Source organism: Heptranchias perlo, chromosome 41 (genome assembly GCF_035084215.1).
Source record: "Heptranchias perlo isolate sHepPer1 chromosome 41, sHepPer1.hap1, whole genome shotgun sequence".
NCBI classification, from domain to species: Eukaryota; Metazoa; Chordata; class Chondrichthyes; order Hexanchiformes; family Hexanchidae; genus Heptranchias; species Heptranchias perlo.
The window spans coordinates 1,588,328-1,603,749 of NC_090365.1; the positions used below are offsets into that span (position 1 = coordinate 1,588,328).

Genomic DNA, 15,422 nt, shown 5'->3' on the forward strand with positions numbered 1-15,422 from the left:
CCATTAGTGGGGGGAGTTAACAGTGATTGCGTGTGTCTCAAGTAATGGAAGGGATGCCACCAGGGTTGGGCTTTAGACACGAGTCTGCAAGACATCAGTTGTATAAATGAACCATTGATAACAACCTGTATTGGCTAAATAAGTGACCACAGAGTGTTTTAATCTGAGAACTTTCAGTGCAGTGTCAATATAACTCATAAATTTCTCATTCATTCAGAGGGACTAAGTATATTCAGTGTCAAGAGCGTCGAAAGAACTTTGAAACATGATGAAAACCGTTTGTAAAATGTTACAACTTGAAATAAGTGATGGGCTATACCCCCAACCTCAGGGCTTGCTAAGATTTGGGGTCCAGAGAACCATGTTCTGAAATGTTGTAGAGGCAAAAGATCTGCAAGTGTTCATACCAAGTCTTTATATTTCTTTTATATGCTCGGCAATTTCTTGTGGTGTCGAGACCAAATGTAAAATTTCACTTTTTGGAATTAGAGGGCAGAGGATAATTGCATCAGGGTGCACAGATGTAATTCAGTCTCCATTTTAAGGTCATACATTTTGTAGTTATTTTTATTATAAATTATGTCCACTTTACAATGGAAACTGCCTATGTAAATATGTCACTGTAATTACAGCCTCCTGCCAACAGTGGCAGTGCAGCACATCCGCTGGCAGGGGAATACAATTACAGCTTGACAATTTTACATAGAAATATAGAAAGGTTACAGCACGGAAGGAGGCCATTCGGCCCATCGAGTCCACGCTGGCTCTATGCAAGAGCAATCCAGCTAGTCTTGCTCCCCCGCCCTATCCCCGTGGCCCTGCAATTTTTTTCCTTTCAAGTACTTATCCAGTTCCCTTTTGAAGGATTGAATCTGCCTCCACCACCCCCTCGGGCAGTGCATTCCAGATCCCAACCACTCACTGCGTAAAAATCATCCTCATCCCTGGGTTGTCTATCGGCCCACAAACAGTAGTGGAGATGTAGGGGAGGGCATTAAACAGGAAATTAGAGACGCATACAAGAAGGGTACAACTATAATCGTGGGTGACTTTAATCTACATATAGATTGGTCAAACCAAATTAGCAATAATACTGTGGGGGAGGAATTCCTGGAGTGTGTACCTGATGGATTTCTAGACCAATACGTTGAGGAACCAACAAGAGAACAGGCGATCCTAGACTGGGTATTGTGCAATGAGAAAGGATTAATTAACAATCTTGTTGTGCGGGGTCCCTTAGGGAAGAGCGACCATAACATGATAGAACTCCTCATTAAGATGGAGAGTGAAGTAGTCGAATCCGAAACTCGGGTCCTGAATTTAAATAAAGAAAATTACGAAAGTATGAGGTGTGAGTTGGCTAGGATAGATTGGGGAACTTTACTAAAAGGGATGACGGTGGATAGGCAATGGCTAATATTTAAAGAACATGTGCAGGAATTACAACAATTATTAATTCCTGTCTGGCGCAAAAATAAAACAGGAAAGGTGGCTCAACCATGGCTTACAAAAGAAATTAGGGATGGTATTAGATCCAAAGAGGAGACACATAAAATTGCCAGAAAAAGCAGCAAGCCTGAGGATTGGGAGCAGTTTAGAATTCAGCAAAGGAGAACAAAAAGAATGATTAAGAGGAGAAAAATAGAGTATGAGAGTAAACTAGCAGGGAACATAAAAAGCTTCTATAAATATGTCAAGAGAAAAAGATTAGTGAAGACAAATGTAGGCCCCTTACAGTCAGAAATGGGGGAAATTATAATGGGAAACAAAGAAATGGCAGAACAATTAAACACATACTTTGGATCTGTCTTCACAAAGGAGGACACAAATAATCTCCTGGAAATGTTAGGGAACCATGGGTCTAGTGAGAGGGAGGAACTGAAAGAAATCAGTATTAGTAAAAAAAAATAGTGCTAGGGAAATTAATGGGGCTCAAGGCTGACAAATCCCCAGGGCCTGATAATCTACATCCCAGAGTACTAAAGGAAGTGGCCCTGGAAATAGTGGATGCATTGGTGGTCATCTTCCAAAATTCTATAGACTCTGGAACAGTTCCTACAGATTGGAGGGTGGCAAATGTAACCCCACTATTTAAAAAAAGAGGGAGAGAAAAAACAGGGAATTAAAGACCAGTTAGCCTAACATCAGTAGTGGGGAAAATGCTAGAGTCCATTATAAAGGATGTGATAACAGAACATTTAGAAGGCATTAACGGGATTGGACAAAGTCAGCATGGGTTTATGAAAGGGAAATCATGCTTAACAAATCTACTGGAGTTTTTTGAAGAGGTAACTAGTAGAATAGATAGGGGAGAACCAGTGGATGTGGTGTACTTGGATTTTCAGAAGGCTTTTGATAAGGTCCCACACAAGAGGTTAGTGTGCAAAATTAAAGCACATGGGATTGGGGGGAATATATTGGCATGGATTGAGAATTGGTTGACAGACAGGAAACAGAGAGTAGGAATAAACGGGTCTTTTTCCGGGTGGCAGGCGGTGACTAGTGGGGTACCGCAGGGATCAGTGCTTGGGCCCCAGCTATTCACAATATATATCAATGATTTGGATGAGGGAACTGAATGTAACATCTCCAAGTTTGCAGACGACACAAAGCTGGGGTGGAATGTGAGCTGTGAGGAGGATGCAAAGAGGCTCCAATGTGATTTAGACAAGTTGGGTGAGCGGGCAAGAACATGGCAGATGCAGTATAACGTGGATAAATGTGAGGTTATCCACTTTGGTTGCAAAAACAGAAAGACAGATTATTATCTGAATGCTGATAGATTGGGAAAAGGGAAGGTGCAACGAGACCTGGGTGTCCTTATACACCAGTCGCTGAAAGCGAGCATTCAGGTGCAGCAAGTAGTTAGGAAGGCGAATGGTATGTTGGCATTCATTGCAAGAGTATTTGAGTACAGGAACAGGGATGTCTTACTGCAGTTGTACAGGGCCTTGGTGAGACCACATCTGGAGTATTGTGTGCAGTTTTGGTCTCCTTATCTCAGGAAGGATGTCCTTGTCATGGAGGGAGTGCAACGAAGGTTTACCAGACTGATTCCTGGGATGGCAGGTCTGACGTATGAGGAGAGATTGGGTCGACTCAGCCTATATTCACTAGAGTTTAGAAGAATGAGAGGTGATCTCATGGAAACATAAAATTCTAACAGGACTAAACAGACTAGATGCAGGGAGGATGTTCCCAATGGCTGGGGAGTCCGTAACCAGGGGTCACAGTCTCAGGATACGGGGTATGCCATTTAGAACCGAGATGAGGAGAAATTTCTTCACTCAGAGGGTGGTGAACCTGTGGAATTCTCTACCCCAGAAGGCAGTGGAGGCCAAGTCATTAAATATATTCAAGAAGGAGATAGATATATTTCTTAATGCTAAAGGGACCAAGGGATATGGGGAAAAAGCGGGAACAGGGTACTGAGTTGGACGATCAGCCATGATCATTTTGAATGGCGGAGCAGGCCTGAAGGGCCGAATGGCCTACTCTTGCTCCTCTTTTCTATGATTCTAATAAATCTCTTCTGTACCCTCTCTAAGGCCTTCACATCTTTCCTAAAGTGCGGTGCCCAGAACTGGGCACAATACTCCGGTTGTGGCCGAACCAGTGTCTTACAAAGGTTCATCATGACTTCCATACTTTTGTACTCTGTGCCTCTATCTATAAAGCCCAGGATCTCGTATGTTTTTTTTAACCGCTTTCTCAACCTGCCCTGCCACCTTTAACGATTTGTGCACATATATACCCCCAGATCTCTCTGTTCCTCACCCCTTTTAGAGTTGTGCCCTCTAGTTTATATTGCCTCTCTTCGTTCTTCCTACCGAAATGTATCACTTTGCATTTTTCTGCGTTAAATTTCATTTGCTACATGTCTGCCCATGCCACCAGCCTGTCTATATCCTCTTGAAGTCTATCACTATCCTTCTCGCTGTTTACTACCCTTCCAAGTTTTGTTCATCTGGAAATTTTGAAATTGTGCTCTGTACACCCAAGTCCAAGTCATCAATATATATCAAGAAAAGCAGTGGTTCCAGCACTGACCCCTGGGGAACACCACTGTGCACTTCCCTCCAGTCCGAAAAACAACCGTTCACCACTACTCTGTTTCCTTTCCCTTAGCCAATTCTGTATCCATGTTGCTACTGCCCCCTTTATTCCATGGGTCGCAATCTTGATGATAAGCCTACCATGCGGCACTTTATCAAACGCCTTTTGGAAGTCCATATACACCACATCAACTGCATTGCCCTCATCTACCGTCTCTGTTACCTCATCAAAAAACTCTATCAAGTTAGTTAAACGCGATTTGCCTTTAACAAATCCGAGCTGGCTTTCCCTAATCAATCCACACTTGTCCAAATGACTGTTAATTCTGTCCCGGATTATCATTTCTAAAAGTTTCCCCACCACTGAGGTTAAACTGACTGGCCTATAGTTGCTGGGATTATCCTTGCACCCTTTTTTGAACAAGGGTGTAACATTTGCAATTCTCCAGTCCTCTGGCACCACCCCCGTATCTACGGATATTTGGAAGATTAAGGCCAGTACCTCTGCAATTTCCACCATTACTTCCCTCAGCAACCTAGGATGCATCCCATCCGGACCGGATGAATTATCTACTATAAGTACAGCTAGCCTTTCAAGTACCTCTATCAATTTTTAGCCCATCCAGTATCTCAACTATATCTTCCTTTACTGAGACTCTGGCAGCATCTTTCTTCCTTGGTAAAGGCAGATGCAAAGTATTCATTTAGTACCTCGGCCATTCCCTCTGCCTCCATGAGTAGATCTCCTTTCTGGTCCCTAATCAGCCCCATCCTTCCTTACTACCCATTTACTGTTTACATGCCTGTAGAAGACTTTTGGATTCCCTTTTATGTTGGCCACCAGTCTATTCTCATACTCTCTCTTTGCCCCTCTTTTTTCCTTTTTCACTTCCCCTCTGAACTTTCTATATTCTGCCTGGTTCTCACTTGCGTTATCAACCTGACATCTGTCATACGCCCCTTTTTTCCGTTTCATCTTACTCACTATCTCTTTTCTCATCCAGGGAGCTGTGGCTTTAGTTGCCCTACCTTTCTGCCTCATTGGAATGTGCCTAGACTGTACCTGAACTTTCTCCTCTTTAAAGGCCGCCCACTGTTCAATTACAGTTTTGCCAGTCAATCTTTGATTCCAATTTACCCGGGCCAGATCTGTTCTCATCCCATTGAAACTGGCCCACCTTCAATTGAGTATTTTCACTTTAGAGTGATCCATGTCCTTTTCCATAGCTAATCTAAACCTTATGATACTACGATCGATGCTCCCCCACTGACACTTGCTCCACTTGGCCCGCCTCATTCCCTGGAGCCAAGTCCAGCAATGCCTCCTTCCTCGTTGGGCTGGAAACGTACTGGTTAAGAAAGTTATCATGAACGCATTTCAAAAATTCCTCCCCCTCTTTGCCCCATATATTATTATTGTTATCCCAGCCCATATTAGGATAGTTGAAGTCCCCAGTTATCCCTACTCTATGGCTTTTGCATCTCTCTGTAATCTCCATGCAAATTTGCTCCTCTATATCCTTCCCACTAGTTGGTGGTGTTTAGAATACACCCAGTAGTGTAATGGCGCCTCTTTTATTTCTTAACTCTAACCAAATAGACAGTTTCCATTGTAAATGTGGACTTCGGAATTTATAACGGGAAAAAGTTGACAGGAAGCATGTAGATCTAAAATTTGTATTATAGATATCGAGAAAACCAGGTGAAGGGTTAAGGACCATGGCTGAAAAGGGTATGAGAGATGATGAAGTAAATTCATCATTTGCTTCAGTAGTGGTAGTCGTTCAGTGACGCTTGGCTTTTAAAAGCCTATAGATTGTAGGAGGAAAGGCAGACTGAGGGAAGTAAGGAGTTCCATGGTTTGTGTTAAGAATAGGAGGCAGTGTGATGGGTCTTAATTTCAATGCACGGAGGAGGAAACGTGTGAAAGAAGAGTATTTGACGTGTAGGAGGAACAGGAGAGAAAGGTTTAGAGGAGCAAACACCAAAGGAGTATCAATAAAACATACAAGAGAGGCTGGAGGTGAGAGAAGGGTTGCCTATCAGACAAGCTATTGGTTGAATGCTGCCTGGAAACTTGTGAAAGCTGCTAAGAGAGCCTCCCTGATATTGGAGCAATCTTCAAATCTTGAACTTTACATAGTTTTGAGTATGTAATAATGTTTGTTAAACGGTTCCACTAAAATGTGAGATAAGATACAAAAACTATTTGTGGGTTAGCCATTCACTGGAAAATAAACCATGGTAGGACAGCATACCTTCTGAGCTCCTGTATTTTCTGGTCTTGATCTCTCAGTCTGGGTTTTTTATTACTATTCCACATTTTTTTATTGAGTATAAAATTGAACTGCCCCCAGCTCAAGCTGAATCCCATGTAAAGAAGGTGTGAATAAAGATTTAGTAACCTTGTTTTATCTGTTGTCTCCATCTTATTGCAGGTTTTGAATGAATATTTCCATAATGTCTGTGAATTAGATCTTGTCTTCAACTTCTACAAGGTAAGTTATTGTGCTGTTTGGGCAACATTTTATTTTTGGTTTGAAGGTTTACTGACTTTTTTGTTCCTCCCCAACCCCTTTAGTGTTTTTGCCTGTGACGAATGCACTCTGAAACTGCCAGGAGTGATAGAGGTTAGGGATGTTAATTGTATCTATGTGATTTATGTCAATTAGTGTTACTTGTATTCAGGTGGTGGGTATCAATTGGGGACTCTCGTATCCATTTATAGGAGGGTGTGTAATGTTGAGCTGGGTGAATAAAGGCTTGGAAGCAACTGAAGACCAGGCTCTAGTATTCTATCCTTCACCACCTGGCTATCCAGTTATAACAAGGAATGACTTGGCCTCTGATATTTTTCTTTTCCCCTCCCTCTCTGTGGGGAAAGTGCGTAGCTTTGCTCAGTGTGGCCCAGGGTTGAAATCAGCAACTCAACATTGGGATTGAGGGGACTGACATCCCACCAATCTGTGCACCGGTGTGTTGACACTCCAATAAGCTGCCCTTCATAATAACTAGATCTGCCTTGTCTAATAAATTGCCCACGGCACTGCCCACAGTGAATTGATATAAGTTTTTATAATATACTATATAAGTTGATATGAAGGCTCCAGAAACTTGCTTCAAGTATCTAGTGCCAAGAACGTGCAACTACATTGTGACAGTTGACATAGCAAAATTGGGAAATGTTGACATAGCAATATCGGCAGAAAAGCGTGACCAAAAATTTTGACAACAGGAAGTAAGATTTGTAGGCAGGAAGTGCATGTCCTAGTCAAGATTTTTAATAATATGTAGATATAGCTCAGCTGGATAAACTTGCTTAGCCTGTTTGTTTTCATGCTTCTTTTAAATATATGCTGGGTGCTTGTTATGATTTGTCAATACCAATAACAGATAGGAAACGCCCCATTTAACCAACACATCTTAATGTATCAATATGTTTCTTGTGTGATACTCTAATTCATTCCTTAATTGTTCTCACTGCTACCAGTGACATACCTGTAACTGCCAGTGTTACACAGCTCAAAATATTTTCTACAAATACAAAACTAGTTTGGAAGGACAAAATCTATGCTTAATATACTGCTTGATGTTTTTCACACACCTATATCCTTCATTGAAATCTTTGACATCACCATACCCTGGAGCTAGTTTGATGAGCAACATAATTGTATCCCAGAGGATTCAATTTGCCACTTACTGTATCTATGTCACAATCTTATCATTTATCACTTATGCAACCCCTATAATTGGAGTTCAACCCTTTGAGCAAAGCTCAACACTATCCACTGATCGAATTTTCTTAAAACCAAACAGGTTCACTGTGATGGGAGGAAAAGGGAGCGTTTTGCTTATCAGAAAGTTGAGCTCTCCAGCCCGTATTGGTTGGTATTTCTGCCTGGCCTAATGATCCTGTTTGTTGAAAATGAAGAACTGTATTGTTCTGAGCGTTATCATCCAATATTTTGAAGAAAATTGCTGTTTCCAATGAGTACCTGTCTCACCTGGTGTGATACTAAATCACATGCACCACAGAGATCCCAGATTCAGTCCCTGCACTTAGTTAGCTGATGTCAGGGCAGAAGTGGGAACATAGCAGTTTGCTTCAGCGTAGCTAGGCACGGTGAGAAGAAAATTGATCAGGATACCTGCTCCTCAGCCAGTGACCCATGATGGAAAATGTGCTGGTGATGTGAACATGGCTGGGCTTGGCTGTAATTTAAGGTGTCAGCTGCAGCTCAGTGGGCAGCGCTCTCGCCTCTGAGTCAGCAGGTCGTGGGTTCAAGTCCCACTCCAGAGACTTGAACACAACTCTAGGCTGACTCTCCCATTGCAGTACTGGGGGAGTGCTGCACAGTCGGAGATGCCATCTATTGGATGAGACATTAAACCAGGCCCAGTCTGCCTCCTCATAAAAGGGACATAAAAGATCCCATGGCACTATTTTGAAGAAGACATGGGGAATTCTCCCTGTGCCCTGGACAATATTTATCCCTCAACCAATAACACTAAAGAAGACAGATGAACTGATCATTATGATATTGCTGTTTGTGGGACTTTGCTGTGTGCAATTTAACTGCCACGTTTCCTACATTACAACAGTGACTACGCTTCAAAAGTACTTAATTGGCTATAAAGCACTTTGGGACATCCTGAGGCCGTGAAAGGCGCTATATAAACGCAAGTCTGTCTTTACACCCATCGTTGGATAATCTGGGTTCACGCATGAAGTAAGCAGTTAGCAGATGTGGAAGAGAATCCAAAATGTGTCATCACATTTGAGAAAGATGGGGAGAAAATGGCAGAGGGAGAGGGAAATTGCAAGTCACTTATCAAATGATCTAAACTGCACTGAGTAATGAACCTTTGCATTCCTTCAAAAGTTATTTTTCTGGATCTCTATGTAATGACGCACCTCCTGTCTCCTTTCCATGCTTGCAGGTATACACGGTGGTGGATGAGATGTTCCTAGCAGGAGAGATCAGGGAGACAAGCCAGACCAAGGTGCTAAAGCAGCTCCTCATGCTACAATCCCTGGAGTAAAAACCTTGGTCCCAACCCAAAAGGATGTTTCAGCAGCAGCAACCTCCTCTCAAGCTCCGTGTGTGTGTGTGTGTGTGTCTGTCTGTCTGTCTGTCTGTCTGCGTGAGAGAGAAAAAAAGGAATGAATGAAACACACAGGGAACAGTGAATGTTAACCCAGTTATTACAGGAGAATGTCCATTTAACCCATCAAACATCTCTGAAACATCCTATAATGCTTCACATCTCTGTCATGAGTTAATTTGATTGTAAGGGACCCCTGTGCCTCTGGCTATCTGGCTGTTGATTAATCAGTATCCACATAAAGCCCTGGATTTTGGTAACTGCACTGTCAAGTTAGACCCTGCACTAGGCAAATACTTGTTTCAGAGCAAACCAATTTGATTTGTTTAAAGAGAGAGTGCACAAACAGTCACACTACAACACCCCTAATGTGATCTGAACACAAGATTGAGTGTCCAGCAGTGGAAGGCAGCCTCACGCAAACCAAGCCAGTGTTGTCACTCGAATTTCAGGTAAAAGCAATGGGCCCATGATATTTTCATATCTCGTCCATTGGAATAATTATACATTTTGTCCTTACAAACGTGGGTTGTGTCTGGAGAGAGCATCTTGAGCTGTGTACAGTAACATCAGAAATACTGGTGATGGGACCAACTTGATAGAAATATCGCACGAGAAACACGTTTAAAGCATTTTGTTTTGAGTGTGTATCGGTGCCATTATGCTGGATAGGGTAGTCAGTGACAACGCTGCAAGGCCAACGTGTTCTTGCCTTCTTTCAGACTGTGCTGCCAACTATTTGCTTTCAGTGTTGTTTTAAGAGAAGCCAAGTTATTTGGCCCCGGGTTCATTGTTACTTTGGGATGGTGCCCGCCTAACTTTGTTACCAAGTACTTTGACTGGGAACGTTGTTTTAATTCAGATCTGTTGGAGCTGAATAGTGGAGCATTAGTCAATGTGTATTCTGCATTTCATAGTGCTCCCCTGAGCTCCTTGCTTCTAGTGACCAAAATATAGTATTTGCTCATACAAAAGGAAGAGGGAACAATCCTCATGGCATCTGTTCTTGAGTTACTGATTCAGCACTTTTTGAGGATGAGGGATTTCCACACACACATCTGGGTGCCATTTTTTCAAAAGGAAAGCGTAGTGGATACTGTCTAGCAAATCACCAAATAGCCAGATTTCAGTAACCCGTATTAGTAGGTTACAGAGAACAGTATTTTCTTTATAGTTTTTATCACATAAATGTCTTTTTTTTGTGATAATTGAAGCTCTTAATAAAACTGCCTTCAGGAATGTGCGAGAGAACATTGTAGAAACATTTTACTTTATTCCATTGACCAGGTTCTCTGAATAGTGACACTACTGACTGCAGACTTATTCCCAAGTAACTGTTAATTAGCGACAAAACCTCCGGGTTTATAAATGACTGAAGCTCTGGTAAGCCGTCTAGATCATTGATTTAAAGAATAAATATAAATGTTGACTGAACGTCAAGAGTCACGAGTCATTGTTCGATTTGTTTTGTTGCATGGCTATATGTCTGTGATTGGTGCAGATCTGTACTTGGGATAAAGCAAAATCCTTCCCAGGAAAAAAAACACATTTGCCTAGCCCTCTTTTTTGTTGTTTTTGAATGAAGTACATGTGTATGGAGAAATCTCGTTTTCACTTAGTGAGGCAATATATCTGTAATCATCTATAGAGATGTGCTGCTCTGTGGAGGCAGTAACTTGTCACAATAAATGCTATAAGTGTTCCTCCTTCATCTGCAAGAACAAAAATTAGGAGGGCATGGAAATGTTCAGAACGCATTTATAGAGCTCTACCTGCCTGCTGAGACTGGAGCACAAAATCTAGGCTAACTTTCCAGCGCAGTACTTGAGGGAGTGCTGCTCTGTCAGAGGTGCCATCTTTCGGATGAGACCTCTCAAGTGGACGTAAAAGATCCTATGGCACTATTTCGAAGAAGAGCAGTGGAGTTCTCCCTGGCGTCCTGGCCAATATTTATCCTTCAACCAACATCACTAAAATTTATTTGACGCAGCGAGTTGTTATGATCTGGAATGCGCTGCCTGAAAGGGTGGTGGAAGCAGATTCAATAGTAACTTGCCAACGGGAATTGAATTTTGTCAAATTTTGTTTGATAACGTCTTGTGAAGTGTCTTGGGATGTTTTACTACATTAAAGGCACCATCTAAATGCAAGTTGTTATTGTCGGATAAATACTTGAAAAGGAGAAATTTGCAGGGCTATGGGGAAAGAGCAGAGGGAGTGGGACTAATTAGACAGCTCTTTCAAAAAGCTGGCACGATGAGCCACATGACACCCTATAATTCGTCAGCAATACTTTTTTTCTGGTAGGTCTCTTGGTGAACCCATAAGGAGACACTGGGTTGCCCCGTAATCATCAACCCAAATAAATGAACAAAAGTGCCCCCTTTTTAAAGGGGCACAAACAATAAACACCAAATCATGCCAAAGAGAGGAAACTTATCAAATTAAATAATACTATTTCCTGCATTGACTGGCTGTACACTCCAATCCCTGTGGTGCTCACTGGTTGCGGAAGGTATTTTTCTGGTAGGCTGAGTAGCACACAGGAACTTTAAGTAAATGGCATACAGGGAGGAGTTGAATTTTTAGATTTTTGTTTTGGCAGAATTCAGCTTTTTCTTCTTGGTGAAAGCTCCCACCCCCCGCCCCAAGCGATGCATTTTCCAGTGTCATTAATATCAGTGACAGTGTTGGTAGCTTCTCAGGGCCTCTCTGCTGCAATCAGTTATCACCATGGAAACTGGGTCCCATAACTGCAAAGCAGCTGCAGTGATTGCAGACGATTTCAGTGAAGCAGTAAGTGCTGCTGATTTTGGTTGCGGAGCGAGCTTGGAGCAAGTATTGAACCCAGTGATGTTAAGGGAGCTGAATTGACATTCAGTCCAACCAACCCATCGCACATTCACTCTGTTACTGGCTGCGGCCCTATTGATGTTCACTGCCCACCTTGACGCTTCGGTGCAGCACTGAGGGAATCGTAGAAAATTTACCCCACAGAAAGAGGCCATTCGGCTGAAAATGAGCCACCCTGCCTAATCCCACTTTCCAGCACTTGGTCCATAGCCCTGTAGGTCACGGCACTGCAAGTGTACGTCAGGGTACTTTTAAATGAGTTGAGGGCTTCTGCCTCTATCACCCTCTCAGGCAGTGAGTTCCAGACCCCCACCACCCTCTGGGTGAAAAAAATTTCCTCAGCTCCCCTCTAATCCTTCTACCAATCACTTTAAATCTATGCCCCCTGGTTATTGACCTTTCTGATAAGGGAAATAGGTCCCTCATAATTTTATACACCTCAATTAAATTACTTCTCAGCCTCCTCTGTTCCAAAGAGAACAACCCCAGCCTATCCACTCTTTCCTCAGAGCTGAAATTCTTCAGTCCTGGCAATATCGTCATAAATCTCCTCTATACCCTCTCTAGTGCAATTACATCCTTCCTGTAATGTGGTGACCAAAACTGTGCGCAGTACTCAAGCTGTGGCCTAACCAGTGTTTTATTAAGTTCCAGCATAACCTCCCTGCTCTAATATTCTTTGCCTTGGCTAATAAAGGAAATTATTCCATATGCCTTCTTACCCACCTTATCTACCTGTCCTGCTACCTTCAGGGATCTGTGGACATGCACTCCAAGGTCCCTCACTTCCTCCACACCTTTCCGTATCCTCCCATTTATTGTGTACTCCCTTGCCTTGTTTGCCCTCCCCAAATGCATTACCTCACACTTCTCTGGATTGAATTCCATTTTCCACTTTTCTGCCCACCTGACCAGTCCATTGATATCTTCCTGCAGTCTACAGCTTTCCTCCTCACTATCAACCACACCGCCAATTTTTGTATCATCTGCAAATTTCTTAATCATGCCCCCTACATTTAAGTCCAAATCCTTAATATATACCACAAAAAGCAAGGGACCTGTACTGAGCCCTGCGGAACCCCACTGGAAACAGCCTTCCAGTTACAAAAACACCCGTTGACCATTATCCTTTGCTTCCTGCCACTGAGCCAATTTTGGATCCAACTTGCCACTCTCCCTTGGATCCCACGGGCTTGTACTTCTTTGACCAGTCTGCTATGTGGGACCTTGTCAAAAGCCTTGCTAAAATCCATATAGACTACATCAAATGCACTATCCTTATCAACCTTCCTTGTTACCGCCTCAAAAAATTCAATCAAGTTCGTCAGACGAGACCTTCCCTTAACAAATCCATGAAGTGCTCCAGTATCAGAGATGTGGTCTTTTGGCTGAGGCAATTGAGGCCCTGTTAAAGTGGCTTTAAAAAAAATCCTTCGGCACTATTTGCAAAAGAGCATTTATCCCTCAACCAATGCAAATTAATGGATCATTTATCTCATTGTTTTTTGAGACCTTGCTGTGCGCACAGATTGGCTGCTGCGTTTGCCTACAAAATAAGAGTGACTACACTTCAAAAGTAGTTCATTGGCAGTGAAATGTTTTAGGATGTGAAAGGCACTATATAAATGCAATCTTTAGGCTGTGAAAGGCGCCACAGAAATGTAAATCTTCTTTAGGATGGGAAAGGCGCTATATAAATGCATCTCTTTCCTTCTTTAGGATGTGAAAGGTGCTATATAAATGCAAGTTCTTTACTGTGTGAAGGCTCCACCACTCAATGTAGCAGCAATGCCCAAGTTTGATCCTCCTGTCAGCCAAGCCAGCAGTTGTGGGGGGGGGGGGGGGGCCTCACGACTGGTCTCCTTGCTGCTGAGCGAGGGAGGGAGAAAATCGGCGAGGGTTGCTGCTGCTGATCGTGGAACATGCACATACCTGGGACTCAGCGGTGTTACCTTCCACAGTTGAACGGCACTGCTGCCTGGGCTCGCACATGACTGCCTGGGAGGGGAAGCCTGGGTCAATGGAACCAAACACCAGGAGCAGCCGAGCAAGAGGCGGAGGAGGGGAAATTGGAAGTAGCCGTGAATTTGCTGACTTACTGCAATGCCCAAAACCCAGACCGAGCAGTTCGACTGGCTTCTCTCCACTGATCCATTTAGGTGGCATTGTGAAGAAAGGAAGATGGAGGATTACCAATCCTATGGGGAAAAGGAAGCTTTAAATATATATATAAAGGAAGTTCTGCATTTCTGTGGTTCAAGCATTCCTACTTATAATCAAAATGTATAAGCAAGTGACTAGGCGGGAACTGCAGGGAGATCCATTTCGAGCTCACTGAAGGGTGGGAATTACATATGGCACTGGTCTAGTCCAAACCTTTAATGCGTCATGCTAAATTCCTCTCTGCTATTTTAAGGCAGGTGATAATTTGTAAGCTGATTGTAATTTCAACCTTCCATCCCAGAGAATAATGACAGAAGGTGGAATGATTCATAATCACAGGCACTTTATACCATTATAAAAATGCCTGTTGAGTGAGTGAGTGAGAATGTTTGGTCACCCACAAGCTGCCTCGCTGCACTGAGCTGTGAGTTAAAACAAAGTGCAGTTTCACAACTGATTAAGATTTGGGCACTAGTCCTCCCACTGGCTCAGCGGGGAAATGCGTGTCAAGTGGTACTGACCCACTCACACTAAAAGGTCCCAGGTTCAGTGTCTCTGCACCCCCCCTCCCCCTCCCCCCAATAAGTAGGGTGAGACAGTTGGTTTCATTGCCTCTAAGATAAGGAGAGAGGAAATCAGCCAGGGTTTCTGATTGCTGACCAGGGGCTTTATATAAAAAAAACTCACACTTTTTCCACCCTTCCCTCCCCCCCGAAGGCTTTGACCTCTCGCTGTGCACAGTTCCATGGACCCGACTTGGCCCAAATGGCCATTGTTTATGTGTGACCCTTGACAGTGCTACAGTGTATCTTACTGGGTTAACATCAGGGCCGAGCCCCATCCTGTTCTCACCCACTATCCATACACTCCAAACGTTTTGTGCTTTCAGCCTCAGCACTCATTTTAAACCCATGCTGCTTCCTCGGCCCATGGGTCCACTGTGTTTTTAAATGAAAGCTGAGAAATCTCCTCGCTTGGAATCATTATCTGCTGAACCTGAACAGTCTGAATCTGTCCACTATAGTGTCAGCCGCGGCTCAGTGGGCAGCACTCTCGCCTCTGAGTCAGAAAGCCGTGGGATCAAGTCCCACGAGACTTGAGCACAAAATCTAGAGCCCTGCATTGTCGGAGGTGACGTCTTTTGGATGAGACGTTGAACCAAGGCACCGTCTGCCCTCTCAGATGAACGTAAAAGATCCCACAACGCTATTTAGAAGAAGAGGGGGAGTTCTCCCCGGAGTCCTG

General features: G+C 43.2%; 1 protein-coding gene across 1 annotated transcript in view; it reads left to right on the plus strand.

Annotated features, from left to right (window-relative positions):
* ap2s1 (adaptor related protein complex 2 subunit sigma 1) overlaps nt 1-10,595 on the plus strand; it is a 36,842-nt gene extending 26,247 nt beyond the window's left edge. The window contains exons 4-5 of the mRNA XM_067974836.1: nt 6,494-6,553; nt 8,997-10,595. Coding sequence (XP_067830937.1) covers nt 6,494-6,553; nt 8,997-9,098 — 162 coding nt within the window. The 3' untranslated portion in view covers nt 9,099-10,595. The remainder of the gene's footprint in view (nt 1-6,493; nt 6,554-8,996) is intronic.
* Nucleotides 10,596-15,422: the final 4,827 nt, after the last annotated feature.